At 42.8% G+C, this 16,652-nt stretch overlaps 1 protein-coding gene across 3 annotated transcripts in view; it reads left to right on the top strand.

Moving 5' to 3' along the window:
* slc39a13 (solute carrier family 39 member 13) overlaps positions 1–16,355 on the top strand; it is a 38,153-nt gene extending 21,798 nt beyond the window's left edge. For 2 of the 3 annotated variants that reach the window (XM_061670515.1, XM_061670514.1), the window contains exons 5-10: positions 2,354–2,458; positions 6,160–6,249; positions 13,497–13,547; positions 13,708–13,840; positions 13,918–14,017; positions 14,097–16,354. In XM_061670515.1, the coding sequence (XP_061526499.1) occupies positions 2,354–2,458; positions 6,160–6,249; positions 13,497–13,547; positions 13,708–13,840; positions 13,918–14,017; positions 14,097–14,172 (555 nt within the window). In that variant the 3' untranslated portion in view covers positions 14,173–16,354. Of the gene's footprint in view, positions 1–2,353; positions 2,459–6,159; positions 6,250–13,496; positions 13,548–13,707; positions 13,841–13,917; positions 14,018–14,096 lie in introns of all 3 variants that reach the window. The other variant, XM_061670518.1, reaches the window with a different exon arrangement.
* Positions 16,356–16,652: the final 297 nt, after the last annotated feature.

Genomic DNA, 16,652 nt, shown 5'->3' with positions numbered 1-16,652 from the left:
TCAAAGTTTGTTAAAGAGCACTCTGATGTTCCACAGCACAACTGTCAAAATAGTCTGTGGACGGATAAAACAAAAGTTAAATTGTTTGGGACGAAAGCACAAAATGCCATGTGTGGAGGAAAATTGACATAGCACACCAACATCAAAACCTTATCCCAACTTGGAAGCATGATGGACGGAGGATCATGGTATGGGTGTCCTTTCAACCTCGGGGTCTGGACAGCTTGCACTCATCAATTGAAAAAATGAATTCACAAGTTTATCTAGATATTTTGTAGAAGAATTTGAGGCTATCTGTCCATCAGTTGAAGCTCAAAATAGGATTGCTGCTGCAACAAAACAACAGTCCAAAACAGAGGAGCAAATCAACAAGAGAATCGCTTCAGAAGAAGAAAAGAAGTGTTCTGGGTTTGAGATACTGTGTCATGACCTCAAGAGAGCTATTTACAACAGACATCCCAGAAATCTTGCTGAACTGCAACAGTTTTATAAAGACAAGTGGTCCAAAATTCATCTTGATCATTGTGCAACTACAAAAAACGCTTGGTTGAGGTTATTGCTGCCAAAAGAAGGTCAACCAGTTATGAAATCTAAGTGTTCATTTACTTTATCCTCCGTCTTTGTGAAATTATTATTTTTAATAAAAATATTAAAACATACTCCGTTTGTTTATTCTTGTGATTTAGATGATCAGACTACATTATATAATAAATGTATGCAGAAATTTAAGGAATTCCAAAGGGTTCACATTCTTTTTCCACCCACTGTACATGTTGTGGGTTAGTGTATTTGTTTTCTTTGGGCTGCCATTATTGTAAAAAAATGACAGTTTTTTTTTTAAACTTGTGATATATATATTGTGATGCAGGATCATATAATACAGTGTATATACGAGACTTTACACCGATTTTATCAGCCTAATCGGTATCGGCCGATAATTAGCATTTTATGCTGATCTGCTTTAATGTCATAATTCGCCGATCCGATCAATGTCCGCAAAAGACATTTACTCTGCGTCGCCATCGTGCACAGTATATTTGAATCCAAAAGCTAGTTTATTGTTAGCCTTGTTGCATGTCTTTCGGCGTAGACCTGTAAATATCTGACGGCCAATAAAGTTATTTAAAAAAAATAAATTTGCCGGTGTGGAACAGACAACACGTCTGAGACAGACACGTAATATCCGGATCAGACTACAAGCCAAATTTGCTCTTTCACGCTTGCACTATGTCAGACTACTGCAATAAAACCTTGTATTCCGATACCACCGCATCCCGTTTTTTATGATCGGTGGGCTTTATCTTGTCAAGTCAAATCCGACCAAATACACTCGTTACCGCGGTTACCAACAAGAGTCTATCGCGCCGTGTGTTTGTAAAAACAAAATGGGGAAAAACGTGTGTTGGTGGTCACCGGTGCTCAGGAGAGGAGAGGATGTTCGTTTAAGGCTTGCTTGAGGTATGTTCACATACTTTTAATACGATACGGCTCGCAAGCAGGCAACAAAACGTTATGTAGCTTAGCAAGCTACTGCTAGCACGTACGGTTGGATGTAAACATGCTGCCGTTCTGTCAAATCAGGCTCTGAAGTTTCGGTGTGGGGGAAGTAATTTAATTACAAAAAAAAAGTAATTACAATAAGTCATGTTGTAATGTTGGTTTAACCTGACTCATTAGAATACATTATCTGATTAGAGCAGTGATTTCCAACCTTTATGGAGCCAAAGAACATATTTTACAATTGAAAAATCTCACGGCACACCAACAAACAAAAATGTCACAAAAAGTGGATACATTAATTACTGTATTTACTTCCTGCCATCTAATAGACGACAATTCATTTGTTCTGTCTCTCACTATGTCTCACTGGCATAATTAGAGGAACAAAGATACATTATTTATTGTAACTACATTTTTTTTTAGCAATTAGGTACACAAGTACACACACAGTAAATGAACAGGTAATTTAAATAGACACATTCCTCTATCATGTGATCGGATCGGTCTTTTTTTTAAACTCGCTGATCAGTGATCAGCCCCAAAAATCCTGATCGTGTAAATCCTAGTATGTACAGGATCAGTGTTGAGAGAGTTAATTTTCTCCACAAACGAGTTCTAAGTTCAGTTCATCATTCCAAAAATAAACCAGTTCAGTTCGTAGTTCATAATTCAAAACTTTGATCTCACCGGTCCAAAAACGAACTAGTTGATAGTTATTTTCAATGTTGCTGATGGAATATTACCCTCAAAATAATGGCATTTCATTTCCTCATTGTGGTGGATGTTATGACAAAGGGTGGTATGATCAATTTTGCCCCTCCCCCCCCCCCTCCCCCCACATACACACACACAGTCAAGTTCACTTTGCAGTGGAAAGGCTGTTGTGTTACATGGAAATGGGCCCCAGACTGAGTCACAGAAATCCTCTACGCATCGGAGTCTGCAGGGAACAGTCAAGGTATGCGTTTCTGAGAACCAAACGTTTGCAGTGTACATAAAACCAATAAATTAAAAACAAATGATAATGATGAAGATTATGCCTGTGTTTTAGGTACAGTAGGTGAACAAATGCTGCATCATAATACAACCCCAATTCCAATGAAGTTGGAACGTTGTTAAACATAAATAAAAACAGAATACAAGGATTTGCAAATCATCTTCAACCTATATTTAATTGAATACACTACAAAGACAAATACATATTTTTAATGTTCAAACTGATAAACTTTGTTTTTAGCAAATAATCATTAACTTAGAATTTTATGGCTGCAACACGTTCCAAAAAAGCTGGGACAGGTGGCAAAAAAGACTGAGAAAGTTGAGGAATGCTCATCAAACACCTGTTTGGAACATCCCACAGGTGAACAGGCTAATTGGGAACAGGTGGGTGCCACGATTGTGTATACAAGGAGCTTCCCTGAATTGCTCAGTCATTCACAAGCAAAGCTGGGGCGAGGTTCACCTCTTTGTGAACAAGTGCGTGAGAAAATAGTTGAACAGTTTAAGGACAATGTTCCTCAACGTACAATTGCAAGTAATTTAGAGATTTAAACATCTACGGTCCATAATGTTATCAAAAGGTTCAGAGAATCTGGAGAAATTACTGCATGTAAGCGGCAAGGCCGAAAACCAACATTGAATGCCCGTGACCTTCGATCCCTCAGGTGGTACTGCATCAAAAAACGTCTTTTTCGTGGGGGCCCCTGCTTATTTCAGCAAGACAAGGCCAAAGCACATTCTGCACGTGTTACAACAGCGTGGCTTCGTAGTAAAAGAGTGCAGGTACTAGACTGGCCTGCCTGCAGTCCAGACCTGTCTCCCATTGAAAATGTGTGGCGCATCATAAGGTGTAAAATACGACAACGAAGACCCCGGACTGATGAACAGCTGAAGCTGAACATCAAGCAAGAGTGGGAAAGAATTCCACCTACAAAGCTTCAACAGTTAGTGTCCTCAGTTCCAAAACGTTTATTGAATGTTGTTAAAAGAAAAGGTGACGTAAAATAGTGGTAAACATGACCCTGTCCCAGCTTTTTTGGAATGTGTTGCAGCCATAAAATTCTAAGTTAATGATTATTTGCTAAAAACAATAGTTTATCAGTTTAAACATTAAATATCTTGTCTTTTTAGTGTATTCGATTAAATATAGGTTGAACATGATATGTAAATCATTGTATTCTGTTTTTATTTATATTTAACACAACATCCCAACTTCATTGGAATTGGGGTTGTATGTTACAGTTAACTGGTATATATATACTGTATGATGGAACTTCAAAGGTCAAACACAATCCATCCGGGGACACTGGTCAGTGTCTCTGATTTGCTAGTGTTTTGAAGACAAAATATCATATCGGTAATAATCAAAATGGAAATACAGGAAGTCCTCAATTTACGAAGGAGTTCTGTTCCTACGCTGGCGACATAACCCAAATTTCCGCGTAAGTCGGATTTCACTGTTTAAGTCGAAATTTACGTCGAAATACTTCTGTTACGGGTATTGTCCCACGTGATTGTGACAGCAAGCTCAGTGTGTGTGGGCGTGTGCATCAATGTGTGAGTGAGATGGGACTGCGCAGGCGTCCTCCGGCGGGACTGTGAAGGAGGAAGGCATGCGCGCAGGTGCGAGTGTGTACAGTGGCAAGTGTAGTGATGGCGACCGGGGAAGAGTAGCGATTAGCAGAGGACCCATTGACGTTGAATGTGCAGAGGAGCTAATAAAGCCATTAAAGCAGCAAATTGGTGCTTCGTGCCTTTATTGTTGCCGCCACCCAGCTCAGCTGTGCAACGAGAGAAGGGAGTTAACCCTGAGGAGGACAACCTCGGCCCTGGAGAAGGTGTTTCCCATGTGTCTCCCGACCACGGTCAGGTGACCGTTGCAGGAAAGGTTAACACTCCGTATAGAGAAACTAAAATACATTAAAATAAAAAAAGAAGTTGCTGTACTTACCATTACTGGTGAGAGTGTGAAAAAACGAGGGCGAAAAAGGCAAAAATACTCCCGGCGCACAGACAAGCACTATGCACTAGCTAAGCAGAAATACTATGGTGCTGGGGACAAAATGGCGGACGAGGCACGGATGTACGTCGTAACTCGAGGACTTCCTGTAATCGGTTTCAGAGTCAAACTGTCGCCATAAAACCTTTATTTACTGTAGAGGCAATGTTTTATTCTTACTGTTATTCAACTTTGATAACAATGAGTCCACTTCTTTACATACATTCAAATGTATATCCTTCTCATTTTATTTTCTTGTTAAAGCTCCCATAATATACGCTGAGATCTACAGATTTTGACGTCCTGCATGTTGTTGAAGTTCCATCTTATTGAATTAAGTGTTGAAAAAGCAAAATAAATAATTATTCCTTTGATTCGAACTGATGTCTCGCACCATAATGCTGACATCTCTCATGACGTCACGCATCATGGCTAGATTTTCTGAAAGTAAAACATAATAACCGAAAAAGTGTAACTTTATCCAACTTTAAATGGTGATGACTTCATCTGCAAAAAATGTGCATTGAAATACGTTTTAGAGAGTGTACAGAAAAGGTTCACAGACACAGAATCACCGTTAGACAAATACAGGTACAGTTTAGAACACGACTGTCTCTAAATTTCCAGTTAGCCACAAAAGTCAAGAAAGAATGCAAAGTTACCAACTGTTCAATGAGCATCAGCTTAAAATGCAAGCAATGAGTGCTCTTTTCGGCCTCACCCAGTTATTTCCTGGCGTCATTTAAATACACACCTGGAGGTGTGCTGATCATTAAATGAGGCGTAGTGACGCGCATTGTCATCACCCTGCTATGGTATAGCCAAAAATGCTTGCGTCTTGAAGCAACAAACTAGCAAAAACCTGGTCTTCAGTACATTAAGCACCAAGTTCATTTTATTTGATTTAAAGGTAGTTATTATTTATTATTTATACAGGGTGCTTTTTAATACAACTTCACTTTTCTCATTCCACACCCAAGGATTAACCAGAGTGCACTCATTCATTCATTTTCCGTACTGCTTATACTCACACGAGGCCCGCGGGCGTGCTTGAGCCTATCCCAGCTATCTTAGGGTGAGAGGCGGGTTACACCCTGAACTGGTTGCCAGCCAATCACAGGGCACATATAAACAAACAACCAATTTGCACCCACATTCACACCTCCGTGCAATTTAGAGTCTTCAATTAACCTACCATGCCTGTTTTTGGAATGGGGGAGGAAACTGGAGTACATGGCGAAAACCCATGCAGACACTCCACACAGGCAAGGCCAGATTCGAACCCGGGTCCTTAGAACTGTGAGGCGAATGTGCTAACCAGTCGGCCACCGTGCACTCATTTACAAATAAAATGTTAAATGATAATTAGTACGAGCATTCATTAAGTCTAACACAAATGCCTAATGAGAAATTAAGTTAAAACAAGATTGCACTTAGATCCATGTGTCATGGATCACTTAAGTAATCCATCTCATTAGAACTAAAGCTTCTGCTGTCCAAGCCATAAAGAGTGTACCGGTCACATTTTAGAGATGGCTTTACCACCACAACAGCGAACAGAAAACTGTCAGCAGTTCATTTTAATTCAGAGAAAAATTCTCGTTTAAAAATGTATATCCTAATACAGTAATATGACCTAAATACCTGTACTATGTTTTCAGACAAGGGGCTACCTCAACCTACTGGCCAATTGCATTGACAACTTTACACATGGACTGGCTGTTGCAGGGAGCTTTCTTGTCAGCAAAAAGGTGAGTAACTGTGTGCATACTATCCCAAAATATGGAGGTTAACCGCTTGCATTATTTTGGCCACATACATAGAGCTTTAGAAATTATCAAGTTTCCAGATGCTTCTTCCCCCCACAGTCATTTGTCTCATGCTTGTAAACTGCTTGTAAACAATTCTAGATAGACACTAGTCGGTCACAGTATTATCTACACTTGTATAATTTAATGTTAAGTCCATTTTATTTATACAAGTATAGCACTTCTCAGAGAGGACTCAGTGCTTTAAAGAATACAGTCCTACAGGTTCACATTTTGTAGTTAATACAAGGAATAAATAGAAAAATAATAGATTAAATTATCGGTGGCCGAAGGCAGGGACCTTGGCGATCTGATCCCCGGCTACAGAAGCTGGGTCTATGTACATGGAATGTCACCTCTCTGGCACGGAAGGAGCCCGAGCAGGTGTGTTAGGTCGAGAAGTTACGACTATATATTGTCGGACTCGCCTCCACACAGCTTGGGCTCTGGTACCAGTCCTCTCGAGAGGGGTTGGACTCTCTCTGGAGTTGCCCACGGTGAGAGGCGGCGAGCAGGTGTGGGTATACTTAGGCGCCTGCACGTTGGGGTTCACCCCGGTGGACGAGAGGGTAGCCTCCCTCCGCCTTCGGGTGACTGTTGTTTGTGCCTATGCACCAAACAGCACTTCAGAGTACCCACCCTTTTTGGAGTCCTTGGAGGGGGTGCTGGAGCGCGCTCCCGCTGGGGACTCCATCGTTCTGCTGGGGGACTTCAATGCTCACGTGGGCAATGACAATGAGACCTGGAAGGGCCTGATTGGGAGGAACGGCCCCCATGTTCGAACGACACCATGTTCAAGCATAAGGGTGTCCACATGCGCACTTGGCACCAGGACACACGAGGTCGCAGTTTGATCGACTTTGTGGTCGTGTCATCGGACTTGCGACCGCATGTCTTGGACACTCATTGAAGAGAGTGGTGGAGCTGTCAACTGGTGGTGAGTTGGCGCCGATGGTGGGGGAACATGCCTGTCCGACGTGGCAGACCCAAACGTATTGTGAGGGTCTGCTGGGAACATCTGTCAGAAGGAGTTTCAACTCCCACCTCCGACAGAACTTTGCTCATGTTCCGGTGGAGGCTGGGGAATTTGAGTCCGTACCTCCATTGCTGAGGCCGTAAGGTGGTCGTTGCCTGTCTTGGCGACAATCCCCGAACCCGTTGGTAGACACCAATGGTGAGGGATGCCGTCAAGCTGAAGAAGGAGTCTTATCGGGCTTTTTTGGCCTGTGGGACTCCTGAGGCAGTTGATGGGTACCGACTGGCCAAGTGAAATGCAGCTTTGGTGGCCGGTGAAGCAAAAACTCGGGTATGGGAGGAGTTCGTGAGGCCATGGAGAAAGACTTCCGGACGGCTTCCAGGAAATTCTGGTCCACCATCTGGCGTCTCAGGAGAGGAAAGCAGTGCACCACCAACACTGTGTATAGTGGGGTTGGGGCGCTGCTGACCTCGACTCACGACGTTGTGTGTCGGTAAGGAGAATACGTCGAAGACGTCCTCAATTCCACCAACACACCTTTCCATGAGGAAGCAGAGTCTGTTCTTTGAGGCGGGCTCTCCTATCTCTGGGGTTGAGGTCACGAGGTCTTTAAAAAGCTCCTTCGGTGGCAAGGCACCGGGGTTGGATGTGATTCGCCCGGAGTTCCTAAAGGCTTTGGATGTTGTGGGTCTGTCCTGGTTGACACGCCTCTGCAACATCGCGTGGACATCGGGGTCAGTGCCTCTGGATAGGCAGACTGGGGTGGTGGTCCCCCTTTTTAAGAAGGGGGACCAGAGGGTGTGTTCCAACTACAGGGGGATCACACTCCTCAACCTCCCTGGTAAGGTTTATTCAGGGGTGCTGGAGAGGAAGGTCTGTCGGGAAGTTGAATCTCATATTCAGGAGGAGCAGTGTGGTTTTCGTCCTGGCCGTGGAACAGTGGACCAGCTCTACACCCTCTGCAGGGTCCTCGAGGGTGGATGGGAGTTCGCCCAACCAGTCTACATGTGTTTTGTGGACTTGGAGAAGGCGTTCGACCGTGTCCCTCGGGGAGCCCTGTGGGAGGTGCTTCGGGAGTATGAGTTACCGAACCCCCTGATACAGGCTGTTCGGTCCCTGTACGACCGGAGTCAGAGTTTGATCCACATATCCGGCAGTGAGTCGGACTCGTTCCCGGTAAGGGTTGGACTCTGCCAAGGCTGCCCTTTGTCACCGATTCTGTTCAGAACTTTTATGGACAGAACTTCAAGGCGCAGCCGAGGCGTAGAGGGGGTCCGGTTTGGTGGCCTCAGTATTGACCAAAGAGTCAACTCTTAGCTCAAAGAGAAGTGCATTCCACAATTTGGTGCCAATGGACTGCAAGGCTGTATCACTTGTATTTATTTATTTTATTTTATTTAAATAATCACCAGTTCTTTGTTTTGTGTGAGGGACATTCAAGGGACTGTGGGTCATAATAGTCCATATTTCACTAATATGTTGATTTTATGTATTTTTTGATCAAGAAAATCAAACTGGCAATCAATTCCAGTAATATCAATCCATTTTGTAACAATTGGTAGATAACTAATTGCCTTTGGAACGCCCTTTGAAATCGACAGCTCCCCCCCATCCCTCCAACACACACACACACACGTCATGGTGTGGAAGGAATGTACCATCTGAGTCCGAATGATCTTTATTTGCCAAGTATGTAGAAAACACACGAGGAATTTGTCTCTGGTAGTTGGAGCTCCTCTTGTACGACAACAGACAGTCAATTGACAGAGAATACCTTTGAGACATAAAAACACAGTCACTAAGCAATAAAAGGTTACCAGTAATGTGGTAATGTGGCAATTAGAGCAGGTTGAAATGACTAATAGAACAATAGTCTGGTGCAATGACCACTGTGCAAAGGGTGCAGAGACTTCAAGAAATGTATGTAGTTTAAAGTGACTAGTAGTGCGATAATCCGGACAATGTCAATTGTGCAAATGCTGCAGATGCTTCTCAAGCACGAGTGGCCAGGATTGGTCAACAACAGAGTAGTGCAGGGTGGCGAGACTACTGCAGTGAGTGCACAAATAATGTATAATTGGCCCGGCAGAGATGTGACAACAATTTCAAGACAAAATTGGCAGCATGTTACAAAGGAATAAAGTGTCCTTTATTGTTCACAGCTTGTAATTGGTTAGTGATTGTAATGCATACCAGATTCATTTTGCGTCGTTAGCAGTAAACTGTTTTTCTAACTTTACTGCATAATTTCACTTTGCGATGTTAATTTCTTTATTCAGCTGGTTTCTAGTGCAGTTATATAGGGCTCTATCTCCACTTCGATATGCGTCCTCTTTAGCCTGGAGAAGTTGCTTAAGTTTGGCAGTGAACCACAGCTTGTTGTTATTGAACGTGCGAAATGACTTTTTTGGTACACACACCTCATCACAGAAACTGATATTGGATGCCACAGTGTCTGTATATTCATCCAGGCTGTCAGTTGAATTTTCAAAGACTCCAGTCTCTGCACATTTTGCATCACGTCTGGTGTGGGAGTAGGGAGGCGGAGACAACCAGCTTAGGGCTTGTCTGCAGCTAAACACCAATTGTTGGTCACACCGCGCACGGCACAACAGCAAGGGTCTGACGAAGTCATCAGTCAAACACATTCTCCAGCTTGCAAGCTATAATCTATACCGGTACTCTAGCCGGCGGCCAGGATAATCGGCTTGGCATGCACGACCACATCGGTTGACATACGGCTACCTATAGGTCGTCTTGTATTTGTTGAATAGTCGTCTGTAATTATGTTTTGTTAAAAGATGGCTGTGTGTATTTGGAATTATCCTTAAAAAAAAAGTTTAGCCAGGCCTGGAATGGACCGGCCGTTCGGGAGTTGTACCAAAATACTCATTTGCCACCGACGCCCCTGCTCACTAAATATAGCGAAAATGTCGCTAAGTTAGCAAGGCAGGAGTTGTAGCTCTTGGTCATTTGCACCGCACGTACACGTTAAAAAGGAAAAAAAGAAAAAAATTGCTTTAAAAAAAATAAAAAGTACTGCATATTTTACATATTATTTTGACTATCAACACTGTGAGGACTGGTCAGTCAACGTGACGAGTGGCCCCGCCTCTCGCCCGAAGATAGCTGGGATAGGCTCCAGCATGCCCGCAACCCTAGTGAGGATAAGCGGTACAGAAAATGGATGGATGGATCGGTGCAGCGTCTGCAGTAATGTGGTCTTTGTATCAGTCTGTCGTGGTGAAAAAGGAGCTGAGCCGAAAGGCGAAGCTTTCAATTTGCCCATCCATCTACGTTCCTACCCTCACCTATGGTCACGCATTGTGGGTCATTACTGAAAGAACAAGACCGCGGATACAAGCGGACAAAATTTGTTTCCTCCGCAGGGTGCACCCGAGCTCTTCCTGAGAAAGAGGGTGAGAAGCTCAGTCATCCGCGAGGGGCTCAGAGTAGAGCCACTCCTCCTCCGCATTGAGAGGTACCAGATGAGGTGGCTCAGGTATCTGTGGTTAGGATGCCCCCTGGACGCCTCCCTGGTGAGGTGTTCCGGACACGTCCCACCGGGAGGGGGCCCTGGGGACGACCCAGGACACGCTGGAGAGATGGCTGTCCTGGGAACGCCTCGGGGTTCCCCTGGAAGAGCTGGACAAATTAGCTGGGGAGAGGGAAGTCTGGGCCTCCCTGCTGTCAAGCTGCTGCCCCCGCGACCCGACCTCAGATGAGTGGAAGAAAATGGATGGATGGATGGATGGAATGAGCACTATAAAGGCCTTTCAAATCCTCCATAACAAATATATTCCCCAAAAACCAATTGTCTAAAGTAAATGTTCTACTGCCCACAGTGTTCTTCTCACGAATAATGCTCCATTTGCACTATTTAGGTTGAGTTTTTAGGGCAATGACGGCGTTTGAAACGTCATGGTAATTTGGATGCATCGAGTAGGAGAACCCCCTAGAATTTAGGCCCGTATGAGTTTATAGGTGGATTTACAGCATTTAACTTAACCTGTCAGCCAATAGGAGAAGGGGTTCCCCGAGTAGCAGATGAAACACCAATGGAGTGAAGGAGATATGTTGAGGAAGAATCAGGTCATACTGTTATACTCAAATTTGAAGGTGTTTTTGAACAGATTTTCTGTAGGCAATATCACACAAAAAGATTCTTCAAAAAGACCCTTTTTTTTCCATACAAAAAACTAATTCTCCAGAACCCATCATCCATCATCCCATTTTCAGAATTCTTGGTCCATTGTACTCTGGTTGTAGTGGCCATTCCAAGCGCACTTGGCATTTTCACAGACTGTCATTTCTGAGAAATCTTGTCACATTGGTAGCTCAGACTGTGGAATTTGCCTAGGTCTGGCGTAATCCGAAGTATCCTAGTTTTGTTGAAATAGGTGAAGAGAAGGCGGCACGGTGGACGACTGGTTAGAGCGTCAGCCTCACAGTTCTGAGGACCCGGGTTCAATCCCCGGCCCCGCCTGTGTGGAGTTTGCATGTTCTCCCCGTGCCTGCGTGGGCACTAAATTGCCCGTAGGCATGACTGTGAGTGTGAATGGTTGTTTGTTCCTATGTGCCCTGCGATTGGCTGGCAAGCCAGTTCAGGGTGTACCCCGCCTCCTGCCCGATGACAGCTGGGATAGGCTCCAGCACCCCCGCGACCCTAGTGAGGAGAAGCGGCTCAGAAAATGGATTGGATAGGTGAAGAGAAAATGAAGTTGTCAAGACGTGAGGAGGCAAAAGCATGGAAGATCTGATCAACTTCAGAATTAGATAACATGGACATAGATTTCGAAAAAGGTACAGTTACAGTTTATCCTCACTCAGGACGCGGGCGAGCTGGAGCCATCGCAGCTGACTCTGGGCGAGAGACGGGGTACACCCAGAACTGGTCACCAGCCAATCGTAGGGCACATAAAAACAAACAACCATTCGCACTCATTTAGACTTTTCAATTAACCTACTGCTGCGATTGCCTGGCGACCAGTTCAGGGTGTACCCCGCCTCTCGCCCGAAGATAGCTGGGATAGGCTCCAGCATGCCCGCGGCTCTAGTGAGTATAAGCGGTACAGAAAATGGATGGATAGATGGATCAATTAACCTACCATGCATGTTTTTGGGATGTGGGAGGGAACCAGAGTACCCAGAGAAAACCTATGCAGGCACGGGAAGAACATGCAAAATCCACACAGGTGAGGCCGGATTGAACCCGGGTCCTCAGAAGTGTGAGGCAGATGTGATAACCAATCAGCCACAATGCCACCCTTGTGATCTAATACACACCATAAATTCAATTGGTCTGTTTAAAATGACACTGTCGTAGACATATTGATTTTATTCAGTCAGTGGAACCAACAGTGACTTGTGGAGAACACTATTTTATTTGGATCACATTCAAACTTTGATTGTTTCTAAAAAAAAAATTCAGATATTAACATGTGCCAAAATTGGTATCTCTTTCTTAAAGGTCCCAAGAAACACTTATTTTCCATAATCTTTGATGTCCTTTTATCAGGTTTGCAAGTAAATTTGGATTGGATATGCTCGCGATGCCCTTTTTGAAGTTATTCTTCTCTTCCAAAAAGCCTGGCAGATGAGATGGCTGGATTTCTCATTAAATTTAATAAGTAAAAAAGCTTTGCTCCGATTGGATTGCTGTTATCCTTAATTTGAGTACATGTAATTTGAATTTAGAAAACAGTTTTGCTCTGATTGGTAGCACGACACAGACACAGAAGGAGACAGAGACACAAAAAACACACACACACACCAGAGAGCGAGACAGACAGACCGACAGACAGAGATCCACACACAGATGAGACAAAAAAGTTTTTGAAAATAAATTAAACTCAAATTTAATACAGATTCCTTCTTGTACTTAAGTCTTAAATTACAAAATGCAAATATTGTACAGAAACGAGCCCTTGTATCCATTAAGTAGATGACTATATATTGTAGGAGGAAGAAGGAGGGTCCAGCTGGTGAGGCATAAGGCTACCAGCGGGAACTATGGATGTATGTGCCAGAGAGGAAGTTAGCTAGATGTCGCAAACAAGCATACATTCGCACGCACATGCCATTTTACTGGTGCTCTTGGGCATATTATTTCAATGACAAATACATGAATGATATGGATCTTAAATGTTCTTTATTTTTTGTTATATACAGATTAGGGAAGGGGATTTCACTAATAATGATACTTTTCTTACAGGTTGGGTTTCTTACCACTTTTGCCATCTTGCTCCATGAAATCCCACATGAGGTGAATTTCTTGGACCTAAATATATTTGACAAATGAATGTCTTGTCTGTTAGCTCACATTTGCCTTAAATTTAGAGGGAGCATTTAGATTGCCCCAAACTGGAATGTGAAGTCGCTGAACATTTAGCCACTGCAGTCATATGAAACGTCATTGTTCACAGGTGGGTGACTTTGCCATATTGCTGCGAGCCGGGTTCGACCGGTGGAGTGCTGCTCGTCTGCAGCTGTCCACTGCATTGGTTGGTGTCCTGGGGGCTTGCTTTGCTTTGTGTGCTCAGTCACCAAAAGGCACAGGTAACGATCTTTTGTTGGTTTATGAATCCATACCATCAAATATCCTGTGAACTACAGCAGTGATCTACCGTTTCCAGAAAATGCAACTTCCTGGATACTTCCATTCACCTCTGGAGGCTTTCTGTACATTGCCTTGGTGAATGTAGTTCCTGACCTGCTCGAGGAATCCAGTTTGAGGCAAGCTACATACTACATTGATCATGAATAGAATAATTATTTGTCTCTGAATCTGAGTGTTAAAGCTTTTGTTTTACAGGCACTCCATACTTCAGACCCTACTCATTTTCTGTGGTGTGGCAGTCATGGCTCTCCTGTCAACTATTGCTTTATGAACATTGAAAGCGGCTTTTCTTGCTATAGTACCAAACAGAGACCTTCATGAATTCTTACAATCCATCTTGATAGCCAGATTAACCCCTCTGGATATTGTCATGCGTCATGGTATACTGAAACAAATGTCGAACAAAAATTGCACTTTATGAATCAATGACGAACTCACTCTTGAGATGGGACATTTTTATTTGACAATTTTGGACAATGTGCCAGCTCTAATTACCAAGGGAAAGTTGATTTGTATGGATTTCTGTTACCAAGTTGTCATCAAATATACATATATCAGACAATCCTCTTTTGCACATAAAATGTTGGTACAGTCCAATTCAGTAGAGTCCGCCTTGTTTAAATTGTATTTAACCCAAGAACATCTCTTTACATGCCAACAAACTCTCATAATATTAAGATTGTAATTGCACCTATTGAGCATGATTTATCAGTCTTCTAAAAAGGCTATTGATGAACTATAGAGGATTTTTTATAGTGTTTTTTTTTTTTTTTTCTTGAAGGCACGGCGGTCAAATGGTTAGCACATCCGCCTCCCAGTTCTGAGACTGGGAGTTCAAATACAAGCTCCTGCCTTCCTGTGTGGAGGTTGCATGTTCCACCCGTGCTTGCATGGGTTTTCTCCGGGTACTTTAGCCTCTTTCCACATTCCAAAAACCATGCGTGTTAGGTTCACTGAAGACACTAAATTGGTGTGAATGTGAGTGTGAATTCTTCTTTGTTAAAACGTGTCCTGTAAAAATGTGTAAAAAATGGATGAATGCAGGATTTCATGCTTCACCCAACTCCCCTGACCCATCATTTGTTCTTGGAGGTGATAATTTGTAAATCTTTATAAAGATAATTTGCTGTTTATTTACAACATAATGCTATGTTGAAAAAATACCACTCTGGCATTAACTGCTTGGAGACAGTTATGATATGCACCCACCTACACTATGTATGAAGCTGAGTTGCAGTGTGGCTCACAAGGTGAAGAACCTGATACCTAGATTCACTCTGGTTTGCTGTGGAAATTATTGTCCAGCATATGTCAATGCTACTAAGAGCCTATGTTTAAAGTGTCATATGGAAATTAAGGGAGGAGACATTGAGATGGTGTGTTCACTCTGGTCCCTTTTGTACGGCATGTTTGGCAAGCATGTGTTGCCATAACAACTCGACTGCAGGTTGTGAGGTGCCTATTGTCTGTGGAAGGCTTTTCAGTCACGGTACACAAGGAAAACAAACACTCAACATGAGAGATTATGGTGCCAAATGAGCATGAAAAATAATAGCAGTGATAAGCAATGACGAGTTGCTTTGTTCCCATCATGCACTAATGTATTTTCTCAACAATTGATGTAGGAATGTTTTGTTACTACCTTATCTGTATTACAACATGATTGTCCCAAACCATTGTTTAGCATTTGTCTTAACTGGTAATTATTAAAACAATTGTGTAAAGTTGTAGACGCTTGTTATAATTTTGCTATCAAGCGATGTGAAAACAACATATTTTTCCCCCTTCAAATGCCTTTGTCTCAGCTGAAAAGTTTTCAGTTGTACATTAATGACCATATTCTATTTAGGTGTTTTCTATGACTGGTCAAATTAAAGTTAGATCCATACTGTAAGTGTCTGGGAAATGACCCCCCCACCCCAAAGGTCCCATGCCATCAAAAGCCAATGTTTTTCAATGCGTCTGTGACCTGGTTAAAGTTTGACACAGGGGCGGAGCCAAAGAATATTCGGTGGTGTGGCCCGGATTGAGACCAGGGGTAATTTGGTGGTGGCACATCATGCTTAGCGTGCATAAAGTTGTCAACTATAAAATAAGGGAATAATTAAGGCACGCTACATTGATTAAAATTCAGACAATACTGGAATTATCAATACACATTCAATGTATCAGTTACTTGCAATTAAGGAAACAAGCTTACTGAGTACAAGACTTCCAACCTTCTGTATAGCAAGTACAGGTTTTAGGCTTTACACGCTCAGGATTTTTGGAGCCGATCAGCGAGTTTAAAAATCCAATAACCGATCACAAGATGGAGGAATGTGTCTATTTAAATAACCTGTTCATTTACTGTATATACTTGTGTACTTAATTACAATAAATAATGTATCGTTGTTCCTCTATGCCAATGAGCCATAGTGACAGACAGAATAAATGAATGGTCTTCTATTAGATGGCAGGAAGTAAATACAGTAATGAATGTATCCACTTTTTGTGACGTTTTTGTTTGTTGGTGTGCCGTGAGATTTTTCAATTGTAAAATTGAAAAAGTCAGATTGTGTATTCTAATCCGTCAGGTCAAACCAACATTACATGACAGAAATAATGGGTGCTAAGTTACTGTAATTAAATGATTCGACAGAACGGTGGTATGTTTACGTCCAACAGTTCGTGCTACCACTAGCTTGCTAGGCTACATAACATTTTATTGCCTGCTTGTGAGCCGCATCGTATTAAAAGTACGTGAACATA

The sequence above is a fragment of the Phycodurus eques genome, chromosome 2 (assembly GCF_024500275.1).
Source record: "Phycodurus eques isolate BA_2022a chromosome 2, UOR_Pequ_1.1, whole genome shotgun sequence".
NCBI lineage: Eukaryota > Metazoa > Chordata > Actinopteri > Syngnathiformes > Syngnathidae > Phycodurus > Phycodurus eques.
This window is presented reverse-complemented; position numbering and strand designations above follow the sequence as displayed.